The 14,636-nt window shown below is 39.4% G+C and overlaps 1 protein-coding gene and 1 long non-coding RNA gene across 2 annotated transcripts in view; both read right to left on the minus strand.

The window, feature by feature from the left end:
• Positions 1 to 10,338: 10,338 nt before the first annotated feature.
• On the minus strand, positions 10,339 to 11,412 carry LOC113469765. The gene is made up of 2 exons (XR_003393085.1): positions 11,101 to 11,412; positions 10,339 to 11,009 (listed from the first exon to the last, which is right to left on the minus strand). It is a non-coding gene; the product is annotated as an uncharacterized LOC113469765 (long non-coding RNA).
• Positions 11,413 to 11,461: 49 nt separating this feature from the next.
• Positions 11,462 to 14,636, minus strand: part of LOC103514797 (protein yellow) — a 39,560-nt gene continuing 36,385 nt past the window's right edge. The window contains exons 5-6 of the mRNA XM_026827671.1: positions 14,243 to 14,545; positions 11,462 to 11,883 (exon numbers count right to left, since the gene is read on the minus strand). Coding sequence (XP_026683472.1) covers positions 11,662 to 11,883; positions 14,243 to 14,545 — 525 coding nt within the window. The 3' untranslated portion in view covers positions 11,462 to 11,661. The remainder of the gene's footprint in view (positions 11,884 to 14,242; positions 14,546 to 14,636) is intronic.

Raw genomic sequence — 14,636 nt, forward strand, 5'->3', positions numbered from 1 at the left:
AAAAAAAAAAATACATGATATATAAATAAGGTATGTCTTCTTTCAAACCGATATCTTGAGGCATTCAAAGAGTTGCACATACTGGACTAGAACTACTTGCAGTACTTGCTATCGTGTGAACTTCTCTGGTATTCTTGGTGTGTTTATTTCTTCAGAAGCAGCGAATTATTTGACAAAGATCGTACCACTTCGTCAATGGGCTTTGTGATTCATGTGAGTAGTGATCATGTTGACTATGATTCTCAGGAGGTACAAAATTTGGAAATTGTTGCTCCAGAGAGATTAACTAGGAGGGGTAGGAGCATTAGGAAACCTTCTAGGTTTATCCAGTAACATGGATAATGATTGGATGTTATCTTGTAAATAATTTGTAACTCTGAAGATTCCTGTAAGTAGGTACTTTTATGTGAGACGGTAACTGATTCTTATCATTATTTTTCTTGTACCTAATATTTGTCTGTTTTGTGCAAATAATTTTTATTATGTAGGTATATTGTAGAGTACTCAGAAGATTATTATTTTAAGATTTTTGTTAACCCTTTGTTACTTAGCACATATTAACCCTTTGTAGCCTTAGGACATGTTAACCCTTTAAAGCACATCTTGTTTTTCCCTTTAGACTTATTTTGTAGAAATTTTGATTCATTTGCTGTATGATCAAAATTTGGTGGGAGAATGTCACGAACAGGAATAGTTTTATTTGTATAAATTTTGAATTTTACCGGGTTCAAAATCTTTGTTTACATATTTTGATTTATCTTCATAATTTCTACTTTTGGTAGAATTCGAGATCTCATTTTGTGCTCGTTGTGATGCGGTTTTTTCGGAGCGAAAATCTGAAGCTAGAAAATTTTAGAGAAGAAAAGAAAGTTGAGAAAATTGGAAAGCTGAAAGTGAGGGTTTTCAGGACTTTTCCGAAGGAAAATTGCTATTTTTCCAGTTGTGTAAACTTGTATTGTGTTTTGTAAAATCTGTAAATAAACCCCATTTGTTTCATAGTGATCACAGTCAAGTTGTGTTTGAGTTTTATTTGCTAGGGAAGTCTCATTGAAGCTGAAGATAGGATTCATTCTACATGTATAGAGGACTTTGGTCTGCGTAAAGCAACAGAGACAATCGGTTTTCACATGTTTGTTCTTCTCATCAAGAGTTATCTAAAACTGGTTTGCAACGGTTTGTCCGGAAATTCAGATTTTCCATTTTTCAAAAGAGTCTGCCGGAGTATTCCGGAAAACAGTATGCCATAAAGACAACTAACCTAACCTAACCTAACCTAACCTAACCTAACCTAACCTAACCTAACCTAACCTAACCTAACCTAACCTAACCCTTTTGAAAAATGGAAAATCTCAATTTCCAGACAAACCGTTGCAAAAAAATCTACCGGCCAGCCCGGTTTTAAATAGCGCTCAATGAGCAGAACAAACCTGTAAAAAACCGTTTGTCTTTATCCCAAACCGTTTTCCGGAAAACTCCGGAAACCTTATTGAACAAGCAGGGTCCCCGTCCCTCCGGGAATTTTTTAGCCCGTAGTGATAAGAGAAAATCAGTACCTAGGTAGGTATGTACCTACCTAATTTGTTTAATATTCAGTTTATTATTATTCTTGATTTGATTTTTTGATTTTACTTTTATGTAATGATTTAAAATCAAGACTAGAGCCCGTTCTCCCCTTATTCCCAATATAATGTTCAAGTCACCCATCAATTTATTAACCTTGCTCGGCGTAGCTTAACATAGATGACGCTAAAACCGGTCTTAAATTAACGACTGAAGTGTTATCTAAAACTTTCTCGCTGTGAGTTCATAGGTCGTCGCGACAAATTTCAAGATCAGCTGTGTGAGAAAAAAAAACCGTTTGGAGACGTCTACTGAAGTGTTATCTAAAACTTTCTCGCTGTGAGTTCATAGGTCGTCGCGACAAATTTCAAGATCAGCTGTGTGAGAAAAAAAAAACCGTTTGGAGACGGAGACATCGGTTTTCACATGTTTGTTCTTCTCATCAAGAGTTATCTAAAACTGGTTTGCAACGGTTTGTCCGGAAATTCAGATTTTCCATTTTTCAAAAGAGTCTGCCGGAGTATTCCGGAAAACAGTATGCCATAAAGACAAACGGTTTTCACAGGTTTGTTCTGCTCATTGAGAGCTATTTAAAACCGGGCTGGCCGGTAAAAATTTTGCAAAGGTTTGTCTGGAAATTGAGATTTTCCATTCTTCAATAAGGTTTTGCGGAGTTTTCCGGAATACGGTTTGGGATAAAGACAAAGTGTTTTCACAGGATTGTTTTTCTTAACAAGAGCTATTAAAAACCGGGCTGGCCGGTAGAAAATTTAGAACGGTTTTTCTGGAAATTGAGATTTTCCATTTTTCAATAAGGTTTTCCGGAGCTTTTCGGAAAACGGTTTGGGATAAAGACAAACGGTTTTCACAGGATTGTTCTTCTTATCAAGAGCTAATTATAACTTAGATACAAACTGTTTTCACAGGATTGTTCTTCTTATCAAGAGCTAATAAAAACCGGGCTGGCCGGTAAAATTTTTGCACCGGTTTGTTCGGAAATTGAGATTTTTCATTTTTTCCAAAGGGTTTTCCGGAGACTTCTGGAAAACGGTATGGGATAAACACAAACGGATTTCACAAGTTCGTTCTGCTCATTGAGAGCTATTTAAAACCGGGCTGGCCAGTAAAAATATTGCAACGGTTTGGTTGGAAATTGAGATTTTTCATTTTTCCAAAAGGGGTTTTCCGGAGTTTTACGGAAAACGGTATGGGATAAACACAAACGGTTTTCACAGGATTGTTCTTCTTATCAAGAACTATCTAAAACCGGGCTGGCCGGTAAAAATTGCAACGATTTGTCTGGAAATTGAGATTTTCCATTTTCCTATAAGTTTTTCCGGAGTTTTCCGGAAAACGGTATGAGATAAAGACAAACGGTTTTCACAAGTTCGTTCTGCTCATTGAGAGCTATTTAAAACCGGGCTGCCCGGTAAAAATTTTGCAACGGTTTGTCTGGAAATTGAGATTTTCCATTTTTGTATAAGGTTTTCCGGAGTTTTCCGGAAAACGGTTTGGGATAGATACAATCGGTTTTGACAGGATTGTTCTTCTTATCAAGAGCTATCTAAAACCGGGCTGGCCGGTAAAAAATTGCAACGATTTGTCTGGAAATTGAGATTTTTCATTTTTCCAAAGGGTTTTACGGAGTTTTCCGGAAAACGGTTTGGGATAAAGACAAACGGTTTTCACAGGATTGTTCTTCTTATCAAGAGCTAATTATAACTGGGCTGGCCGGTAAAAAATTTGCAACGGTTTGTCTGGAAATTGAGATTTTCCATTTTTCAATAAGGTTTTCCGGAGTTTTCCGGAAAACGGTATGGGATAAAGACAAACGGTTTTCACAGGTTTGTTCTGCTCATTGAGAGCTATTTGAAACCGGGCTGGCCGGTAAAATTTTTGCACTGGTTTATCGACATTGAGATTTTTCATTTTTCCAAAGGGTTTTCCGGAGTTTTCCGGAAGACGTTATGGGATAAACACAAACGGTTTTCACAGGTTCGTTCTGCTCATTGAGAGCTATTTAAAACCGGGCTGGCCAGTAAAAATTTTGCAACGGTTTGTCTGGAAAGGGTTTTCCAGAGTTTTCCGGAAAACGGTTTGGGATAGATACAAACGGTTTTCACAGGATTTTTCTTCTTATCAAGAGCTATTAAAAACCGGGCTGGCCGGTAAAAAATTTGAAACTGTTTGTCTGGAAATTGAGATTTTTCATTTTTCCAAAGCTTTTTCCGGAGTTTTCGGAAAACGGTTTGGGATAAAGACAAACGGTTTTCACATGATTGTTCTGCCCATTGAGAGCTATTCAAAACCGAGCTGGCCGGTAAAAATTTTGCAACGGTTTGTCTGGAAATTGAGATTTTCCATTTTTCAATAAGGTTTTCCGGAGTTTTCCGGAAAACGCAATGGGATAAAGACAAACGGTTTTCACAGGATTGTTCTTCTTATCAAGAGCTAATAAAAACCGGGCTGGCCGGTAAAAATTTTGCAACGGTTTGTCTGGAAATGTAGATTTTTCAATTTTCCAAAGGGTTTTCCGGAGTTTTCCGGCAAACGGTATGGGATAAAGACAAACGGTTTTTCTGGAAATGTAGATTTTTCAATTTTCCAAAGGGTTTTCCGGAGTTTTCCGGCAAACGGTATGGGATAAAGACAAACGGTTTTTACAGGTTTGTTTTGTTCATTGAGCGCTATTTAAAACCGGTTTGGCCGGTAAAAATTTCTTCACCGTAAGCCCAGGAGGAGTGATTTCCTAAGGTCGGTAAATTAGACAGTCCTAATTTTTACTTTCCTTATCCTATAGGAAGGAAAGTAATGTAATCGGGTCAAAATTTCGATGATCAGTTTTTAGTGCCAAAACACGCTTTGAGGTCCCTAGAGCCTAAATCCAAAGTTTCAGCCATTGGTCCGTGTGTGTGTGTGTGTCTGTATGTCCGTGGGTCTGTGTGTCCGTGTGTCTGTCTGTAAACAAAATATCTCGAGAACGGTATGAACCTATGAACTAGAGACTTGAAATTTGGTATGTAGTTTACAAATGTGACAAGGGTGCAACTCAAAACGTTTGGTTGAGATAGGTGCTGCGGTTGGCGGTATATTGACCGCTTTTTGGCGGTTTTTGACCTTTTTTTACGGTTTTCAGCTATACCGACTAAACGGTTAGAGATATTGTACCTATATTGTAAAAGTTTGGCTATAAGAACAAGAACACCCAAAATAAGCATCATTCAATAGGATGAGGAAAGTCGTGTGATGTTCACACCAGCTTTTTAAACCGTGGCGAAGCACGGGTAACCTACTACCTACTAGTATCTCAATAATCCTAACATCCAATGTTTACCTACCATGCTGGCACCGGTCGCAATGCGCATTTATAATACCTATGTCATAGCTACTCATTTTCACAGGATTGTTTTTCTTAACAAGAGCTATTAAAAACCGGGCTGGCCGGTAGAAAATTTAGAACGGTTTTTCTGGAAATTGAGATTTTCGATTTTTCAAAAGGGTTTTCCGGAGTTTTACGGAAAACGGTATGGGATAAACACAAACGGTTTTCACAGGATTGTTCTTCTTATCAAGAACTATCTAAAACCGGGCTGGCCGGTAAAAATTGCAACGATTTGTCTGGAAATTGAGATTTTCCATTTTCCTATAAGTTTTTCCGGAGTTTTCCGGAAAACGGTATGGGATAAAGACAAACGGTTTTCACAGGTTTGTTTTGCTCATTGAGAGCTATTTAAAAACGGGCTGGCCGGTAAAAATTTTGCAAAGGTTTGTCTGGAAATTGAGATTTTCCATTCTTCAATAAGGTTTTGCGGAGTTTTCCGGAATACGGTTTGGGATAAAGACAAAGTGTTTTCACAGGATTGTTTTTCTTAACAAGAGCTATTAAAAACCGGGCTGGCCGGTAGAAAATTTAGAACGGTTTTTCTGGAAATTGAGATTTTCCATTTTTCAATAAGGTTTTCCGGAGCTTTTCGGAAAACGGTTTGGGATAAAGACAAACGGTTTTCACAGGATTGTTCTTCTTATCCAGAGCTATCTAAAACCGGGCTGGCCGGTAAAAATTTTGCAACGGTTTGTCTGGAAATTGAGATTTTCCATTTGCGGAGTTTTCCGGAATACGGTTTGGGATAAAGACAAACGGTTTTCACAGGATTGTTCTTCTTATCAAGAGCTATCTAAAACCGGCCTGGCCGGTAAAAATATTGCAACGGTTTGTCTGGAAATTGAGATTTTCCTATGGGATAAACACAAATGGTTTTCACAGGATTGTTCTTCTTATCAAGAGCTATCTAAAACCGGGCTGGCCGGTAAAAATATTGCAACGGTTTGTCTGGAAAAGTGAGATTTTTCATTTTTCCAAAAGGTTTTCCGGAGCTTTTCGGAAAACGGTATGGGATAAAGACAAACGGTTTTCACAGGATTGTTCTTCTTTTCAAGAGCTAATAAAAACCGGGCTGGCCGGTAAAATTTTTGCAACGCTTTGTCCGGAAATTGAGGTTTTTCATTTTTCCAAAGGGTTTTCCGGAGTTTTCCGGCAAACGGTATGGGATAAAGACAAACCGTTTTTACAGGTTTGATCTGTTCATTGAGCGCTATTCAAAACCGAGCTGGCCGGTAAAAACTTTGCAACGGTTTTTCTGGAAATTGAGATTTTCCATTTTTCAAAAGGGTTTTCCGGAGTTTTCCGGAAAACAGTATGGGATAAACACAAACGGTTTTCACAGGATTGTTCTTCTTATCAAGAGCTATCTAAAACCGGGCTGGCCGGTAAAAATATTGCAACGGTTTGTCTGGAAAAGTGAGATTTTTCATTTTTCCAAAAGATTTTCCGGAGCTTTTCGGAAAACGGTATGGGATAAAGACAAACGGTTTTCACAGGATTGTTCTTCTTTTCAAGAGCTAATAAAAACCGGGTTGGCCGGTAAAATTTTTGCAACGGTTTGTGCGGAAATTGAGGTTTTTCATTTTTCCAAAGGGTTTTCCGGAGTTTTCCGGCAAACGGTATGGGATAACGACAAACCGTTTTTACAGGTTTGTTCTTTTCATTGAGCGCTATTTAAAACCGGGCTGGCCGGTAAAAACTTTGCAACGGTTTGTCTGGAAATTGAGATTTTCCATTTTTCAAAAGGGTTTTCCGGAGTTTTCCGGAAAACGGTATGGGATAAACACAAACGGTTTTTACAGGATTATTCTTCTTATTAAGAGCTATCTAAAACCGGGCTGGCCGGTAAAAATATTGCAACGGTTTGTCTGGAAATTGAGATTTTTCATTTTTCCAAAAGGTTTTCCGGAAAACGGTATGGGATAAAGACAAACGGATTTCACAGGTATGTTCTACTCATTGAGCGCTATTTAAAACTGGGCTGGCCGGTAAAAACTTTGCAACGGTTTGTCTGGAAATTGACATTTTCCATTTTTCAATAAGGTTTTGCGGAGTTTTCCGGAAAACGGTTTGGGATAAAGAAAAACGGTTTTCACAGGATTGTTCTTCTTATCAAGAGCTATTAAAAACCGGGCTGACCGGTAAAAAATTTGCAGCGGTGTCTGGAAATTGAGATTTTCGATTTTTCAAAAGGGTTTTCCGGAGTAAAACTTTGCAACGGTTTGTCTGGAAATTGACATTTTCCATTTTTCAATAAGGTTTTGCGGAGTTTTCCGGAAAACGGTTTGGGATAAAGAAAAACTGTTTTCACAGGATTGTTCTTCTTATCAAGAGCTAATAAAAACCGGGCTGGCCGGTAAAATTTTTGCACCGGTTTGTCCGGAAATTGAGATTTTTCATTTTTCCAAAGGGTTTTCCGGAGTTTTCCGGCAAACGGTATGGGATAAACACAAACGGATTTCACAAGTTCGTTCTGCTCATTGAGAGCTATTTAAAACCGGGCTGGCCAGTAAATATTTTGCAACGGTTTGTCTGGAAATTGAGATTTTTCATTCTTCCAAAGGGTTTTCCGGAGTCTTCTGGAAAACGGTATGGGATAGATACAAACTGTTTTCACAGGATTGTTCTTCTTATCAAGAGCTAATAAAAACCGGGCTGGCCGGTAAAATTTTTGCACCGGTTTGTCCGGAAATTGAGATTTTTCATTTTTCCAAAGGGTTTTCCGGAGTTTTCCGGCAAACGGTATGGGATAAACACAAACGGATTTCACAAGTTCGTTCTGCTCATTGAGAGCTATTTAAAACCGGGCTGGCCAGTAAAAATTTTGCAACGGTTTGTCTGGAAATTGAGATTTTCCATTTTTCAATAAGGTTTTCCGGAGTTTTCCGGAAAACGGTTTGAGATAGATACAAACGGTTTTCACAGGATTGTTCTTCTTATCAAGAGCTATCTAAAACCGGGCTGGCCGGTAAAAAATTGCAACGATTTGTCTGGAAATTGAGATTTTCCAATAAGTTTTTCCGGAGTTTTCCGGAAAACGGTATGGGATAAAGACAAACGGTTTTCACAGGTTTGTTCTGCTCATTGAGAGCTATTTGAAACCGGGCTGGCCGGTAAAATTTTTGTAACGGTTTATGGAAATTGAGATTTTTCATTTCTCCAAAGGGTTTTCCGGAGTTTTCCGGAAGACGTAATGGGATAAACACAAACGGTTTTCACAGGTTTGTTCTGCTCATTGAGAGCTATTTAAAACCGGGCTGGCCAGTAAAAATTTTGCAACGGTTTGTCTGGAAATTGAGATTTTTCATTCTTCCAAGGGGTTTTCCAGAGTTTTCCGGAAAACGGTTTGGGATACATACAAACGGTTTTCACAGGATTTTTCTTCTTATCAAGAGCTATTAAAAACCGGGCTGACCGGTAAAAAAATTTGCAACGGTTTGTCTGGAAATTGAGATTTTCGATTTTTCAAAAGGGTTTTCCGGAGAGAAAACGGTTTGGGATACATACAAACGGTTTTCACAGGATTTTTCTTCTTATCAAGAGCTATTAAAAACCGGGCTGACCGGTAAAAAATTTTCAACGGTTTGTCTGGAAATTGAGATTTTCGATTTTTCAAAAGGGTTTTCCGGAGACTTCTGGAAAACGGTAACTAACATCCAATGTTTACCTACCATGCTGGCACCGGTCGCAATGCGCATTTATAATACCTATGTCATAGCTACTCATTTTCCTCACGACTCACGAGGCTGAGTGGGCGGGTATACCTAAAAAACTGATTACACAAAATTCAACTGATTGGTCATTAGGAGTGCGAAAATTAGCTGACTGACCATAAGGCAATATGCAAAACAGCGGTTTACATCGTTTGGCGGAAGAAAATTTCGGAAAAGTCGTACCATTTTCCAGTAGTACAGGAATCGTACTCCTTATTGCCAATCAGTTGAGATTTATGATCCCGAAAGTGGTTTTTCTTGTACTACTGGAAAATGGTACGACTTTTCTGAAATTTTCTTTCGCCAAACTATGTAAACCGCCGTTTTGCATATTGCCTTATGGTCAGTCAGCTAATTTTCACACTCCTTATGGCCAATCAGTTGAATTTTGTGTAATCAGTTTTTTACGTATACCCGAATACCCAACCAAGGAAACCGAATTTCGGGATTCGTGGATTGTGCATTTTATTAGTCAGTCCACAATAGTGGTCTACGATACAGACTACAGAGTGAAATTTTTTCCACTTATCGTACGTAATCAGGGATTGAGCCATCACTATCAGCTCGACGCCACTTGACGGGCGTCGAAAAGATGAGTGTTCCACCGCCGTTTTTATTTCGTAGCAATGGAACAACTGCTACATTAGACGCTTGTGGCCTGTGTCGTAGCATGCCCATCCCGTAGTATGCCTCTCATCAGATGGGCGAGAAGAGACACAATACTTCCCATTTAGGTGCTGGGTCAACACGAGAACACCAGAAAGTAACCCGTTGAAATATTTGCAATCGAAAAACGAGTACAAATTTTTGTCAATGGTGGGATTCGAACCCGGGACCTTCTGCATGGCCAGCAAGCACGTTACCTCTGGATTAGAGCTGTGTTGTAGACCACTGTAAGTATTGAACGTGACATTCTTGACAAAACCTTTGAGCAGAGAGGAAGTGAGTTGACCCCACATGTAGGGGACGATGGGATCACAGTCGCCATGTGCTTGCAGGAATCTCGTGTTCACGTTTGGATTACCCGTAGCAGCCTGAAAAGAGAAAAATAGATAGGATAAACACATTGGCCAACCATTAACTTCTTCCTCTATTCTTAAGTAGTTACTTAGTTAATATATACATATTTTTCTTTTTTATATTCTAGGTACCATTTCTTAAGTAGTTACTTAGGTAATATATATTTTTCTTTTTTATATTCTAGGTACCATTGTACTATGTTTTTATATTTTATACTAGCTGAATTCCGTCGCTTCGCTCCGGAATCCCGCTAGTTCATCCCGAGGCATGGCCAAACTTGTGGAAAAGGCATGGCCGAACTTGAGGCATGGCCAAACTTGTGGAAAAGGCATGGCCGAACTTGAGGCATGGCCAAACTTGTGGAAAAGGCATGGCCGAACTTGAGGCATGGCCAAACTTGTGGAAAAGGCATGGCCGAACTTGTCAAACTAAAAACATAAACGAAACTCAAATATTAGGGGAGCGAGGAAAAGTTTTCTCTCCCGCAGTCTTTGCACTCTGTGTATTTCTTATGGTGATTTTAGCGATCAGAAATTGATCATATCTCAGGATCGGTTTAGATTTTCGCAAAATCCTTTCTTATTGCACACCTAGACCATAAAAGGAATATTCCTACCAAATTTCAGCTTTCTAGGTGTTGTGGTTCTAGAGATAGAGCGATCAGTGTGTGAACTATGAAATGTGAAATGTGAATGAGTGAATGGATCTCGTTCTTATAATATAAGATAAGATATAAGAAGATAAGAAAGATGTAAAAATTCAGAGACTTTTTCAGGGTTGGACCCAGGTGGGCCAACTTTGAAATCTTCAGTATTATCCTTTCAATTTAAAGTAGAAAATGAATAGGTATGCAGAAAAAAAATGGGGGTTCTCATTTAAAAAACCAAAAAGTTGGCACCCGATTCGCATTTTTGTCAAAATATCCGCATCAAAAAGCAAAGAATTAACGAATTGCAATTTCAAGGGCCAAATTTCTGAATAGGTAAGTAATAAGATAACTGGATTTACTCTTTTTGTCATTTTTGTAGGTTTTATCCTGACAAAACGACTGTTTCTTTCAGGAGTTCACATCTTTTTCCACACATCTCAATTTTATTATACTGGGGTTCGTTTTTCTCATTTCGATGTTACTATGTGCCTATGTGCGTTACTAGGTCTTTTTTTTTACTAGCGTCTACACGTTACACAGGTAACTTAAAAAGTTAAGTTAGTTCTTTGTAGGTCTGTGTATAATACTTTATTATTATTATCATTATCATTATGGTTTATTTATCTTTTATACACATTGACACTTATACACATTGACATTGTATACACATTGACATTGTATATACCTACTTGGTTTTTGCGGCCCGCCAACTCTCTACCTTGGTCTCTTGCGGCCCTCGGGTGCCCTAAGGTTGGACAACCCTGGTATATACCTACCTACTTGTGCACGAGTCCATTGGTAGTTATGATGATTGGAAGAACAGTGACTTCATCAAGCTGGTGCATATTCTTCATCTGCCTTTTCAAATCATCATACTTCATCAGTTTTTCTGTGTATGCTATGTGTATATTATCGTCCATGGGGATTTTGACATCAATTATTGCGGCCTTCTTTTCCTTTTTGTTGATGAATAAAATATCTGGTCGGTTACTCAACAGGTTGTTCAGTGTGAACCGACATATCCCATAATAGCTTGAATTCACCATTTTCCAATACCGTAGTGGGTTTGTACTTGTAATAGGGCACACAGTTTACATATCCCATAATAGCTTGAATTCACCATTTTCCAATACCGTAGTGGGTTTGTACTTGTAATAGGGCACACAGTTTAAAAAAAAAAAATACATGATATATAAATAAGGTATGTCTTCTTTCAAACCGATATCTTGAGGCATTCAAAGAGTTGCACATACTGGACTAGAACTACTTGCAGTACTTGCTATCGTGTGAACTTCTCTGGTATTTTTGAATGTGGTGTTTGCAATGACTTGGTGTGTTTATTTCTTCAGAAGCAGCGAATTATTTGACAAAGATCGTACCACTTCGTCAATGGGCTTTGTGATTCTCATAAGTCGAATGTTGATTTCTTTGTTGGAAACAGTTTTCTTAAAGAACTTCTGGAACCTGGTGGTTATCACCCAAATAGTTCCACTGTCTCTGTCGACTGATCGGATGTCCAATGGGAACTGAAGAAGTTCTGGGCTGTACCGAGGTAATGTTCAGATACCCGGTCAAATTTTCTTAAATTGCAAACATACCTTACACAGGCATTCTGTGCAAGCTGAAGGGATTGCTACAAACCATCAGTCAGATTTGGTAAACTACATCACAGTAATCAAATAGGGGAAAAACCAAGGCCTCAATCAATCTCTTTTTTAATTCCTTTGGAAATGTTCTGTAATTGATTTATTATTATTATTATTATTATTATTATTATTATTATTATTATTATAATTATTTTAAACGAGCTCCGAGAAAAATTTAGAAAGAGTAAATTCTTTGACACCCTGTATAGATAGGTAGGTACTTCCCTGTCAGTTGTTGCGAGATATCACTTGGGTATCGCACTAGTAAAAATGCACCTTCAGATTTCCAGTCTCCAAGAGAAAAGGTCATTTGTGTGAAAGGAAGAATACATAACAGCTATAATTCTATTTCTGAAAATTTAATTTCTTGAACCATATAGGTACGTATTACAGTCGTCCTCAATCAAACTTCTAAAGGGTAAGATGAGAGCTTACCAGTTCGTCATTTCTCATGTCAAAAATGAGTATCTTGGGGGGGCATTTGGTCTCAAAAGTGACCAAACTGTCAACAACTCCACTGTCAAGCACCCACAACCGGTTGCATCTATCGGCTCTTACTCGGAATACAGACACGAGGCCAGTACAGTTGTCGGAGCCTGGGTTACCACTGCCGGCTGCTACATGCCAATCCCAGCTTGCGTTATGTTTTGCAGATAGAGCAGAGTATCCTGGAAATATTGAGGCCCTTGGGAATGTAGTATATTGTATAACAGTAGCAACATGATTGTGTAAGTCTCGCCGAGTATCCAACCTCATATCCAGTCGAGCCCGAGGTAATGTTCAGATACCCGGTCAAATTTTCTTAAATTGCAAACATACCTTACACAGGCATTCTGTGCAAGCTGAAGGGATTGCTGCAAACCATCAGTCAGATTTGGTAAACTACATCACAGTAATCAAATAGGGGAAAAACCAAGGCCTCAATCAATCTCTTTTTTAATTCCTTTGGAAATGTTCTCCTGTACTTGCTGAGGGAATGGAGGGAATAAAATACCCTCTTCCTCACCTCACTCACATGACACTTCCATGAGAGCGTATTATCGATGTATACCGTATACCAGAATAAAGTTTACACGGGCGGTAAATTGGCAATCGAACCCGCATCAACCTAGCGCTTACAAAAATTCGCTGGGATTTTATTTTTAATTCAACTCTGTTTCTCTATTTCAGATCTCGAGCCAATATAAGCCACAGCCCCATGACCTTCACAACAAGTCGTTCTTGATTTGGCCACCAAGGCAAAGCGCCTTAAAACTCCACCCTTGGACTTTTCATCCCCCTCACTACTCGGTACAGTCGAATTAGGTATTCTTGACCTTATAAGCCGAAAACGGTGCGCCCAACAACGGACCCCTCAAACTTTCCGGTCTCATATCGCCACCAGAGTCCCTTTCCCTCGCTGATCATTCACGGCGCATGCGTGAAACATTTCCCGAGGTTAACCGATCATGTCCGAACTTCGGCCGATTCTCCCGAAGACGACCACGATCATTCCGCTGTCGAATAACGACATTTGTGTGACGTCACTGATCAAGGAGAAAATCCGAGAGTACATGATGAAGGGACAGGCGAAGGAGGTGGATCCAGGCGACGAGGCTTCCCCTATTAAGGTGAGTAAATGTATGTTAAAAATCTGGTGTGAACATCACACGACTTTCCTTATTCTATTGAATGATGCTTATTTGAGTGTTCTTTTACAATATCTCTAACCGTTTTGTCGCTGTGTAGCTGAAAACCGCCAAAAAACGGTCGAAATCTGTCCAAAAGCGGTCAAAATACCGCCAAGCGCAGCAACCATCTCAACCAAACGTTTTGTGTTGCATCCTTGTCACATTTGTGAACTACATACCAAATTTCAAGTCTCTAGCTTATACCGTTCCCGAGATATTGTTAAATTACACCAAAACCCGCCAAAAAGCGGTAAAATGCCGCCAACCGTTGCACCGGTCTTAACCAAAAGTTTCGTGTCGCATCCTTGTCACATTTGACATCTACATACCAAATTTCAAGTCTCTAGCTCCCACTATTCTCGAGTTATTTTGTTTACAGACAGATAGACACACAGACAGACATAGGACAGGATCAGGAATAAGATCATAAGGAATTGGGATAATAGAAGTGTCGTAGCAGAGGAGACTGCAGTGGTATGGACATGATGAAAGAAGAGATGAGAGGTACATAAGGAAAAGTGTCGAGAGAATGGAAGTGAGGGGAAGAAAAGGGCGGGTCAGGGAACCTTTTGTACACTGAGGGCCGTTTTTCATTCTTACCCGTGTTCCGTAGATCCAGGCACCCATGAAGCTATGGCTGTCTCAGAGACGGGAGAGAATATCAAGGACCCATCTCGGTTGTCCACTGCCAAGGGTGCGGCTTGTGATGATTTTGTACCGAGAAGTGAGACAGGCAAATCTGCATCGTCTCCTTGATTGGGTCCAGCCCTGAGTGCACTCACTGGAATAGTGTATATTCTGTTGGAGGCAAAGGCTTCGAAGTAAACGCGTCTTGTTGATGTTCCAGGTGGAGACAAGGCTAGTCCAATGATGCCGTCCATCAAAGTAAACGACTCACCGGCAACCTGAGAGGAAATAATAATAATAACTCACACATCAATGTTGTATAGGGTGTTTGACCTCTGAATAAAATTTCGGGTAAATGGGCGCCTTCGC

The sequence above is a fragment of the Diaphorina citri genome, unplaced genomic scaffold (assembly GCF_000475195.1).
Source record: "Diaphorina citri unplaced genomic scaffold, Diaci psyllid genome assembly version 1.1 scaffold1224, whole genome shotgun sequence".
Taxonomy (NCBI): Eukaryota; Metazoa; Arthropoda; class Insecta; order Hemiptera; family Psyllidae; genus Diaphorina; species Diaphorina citri.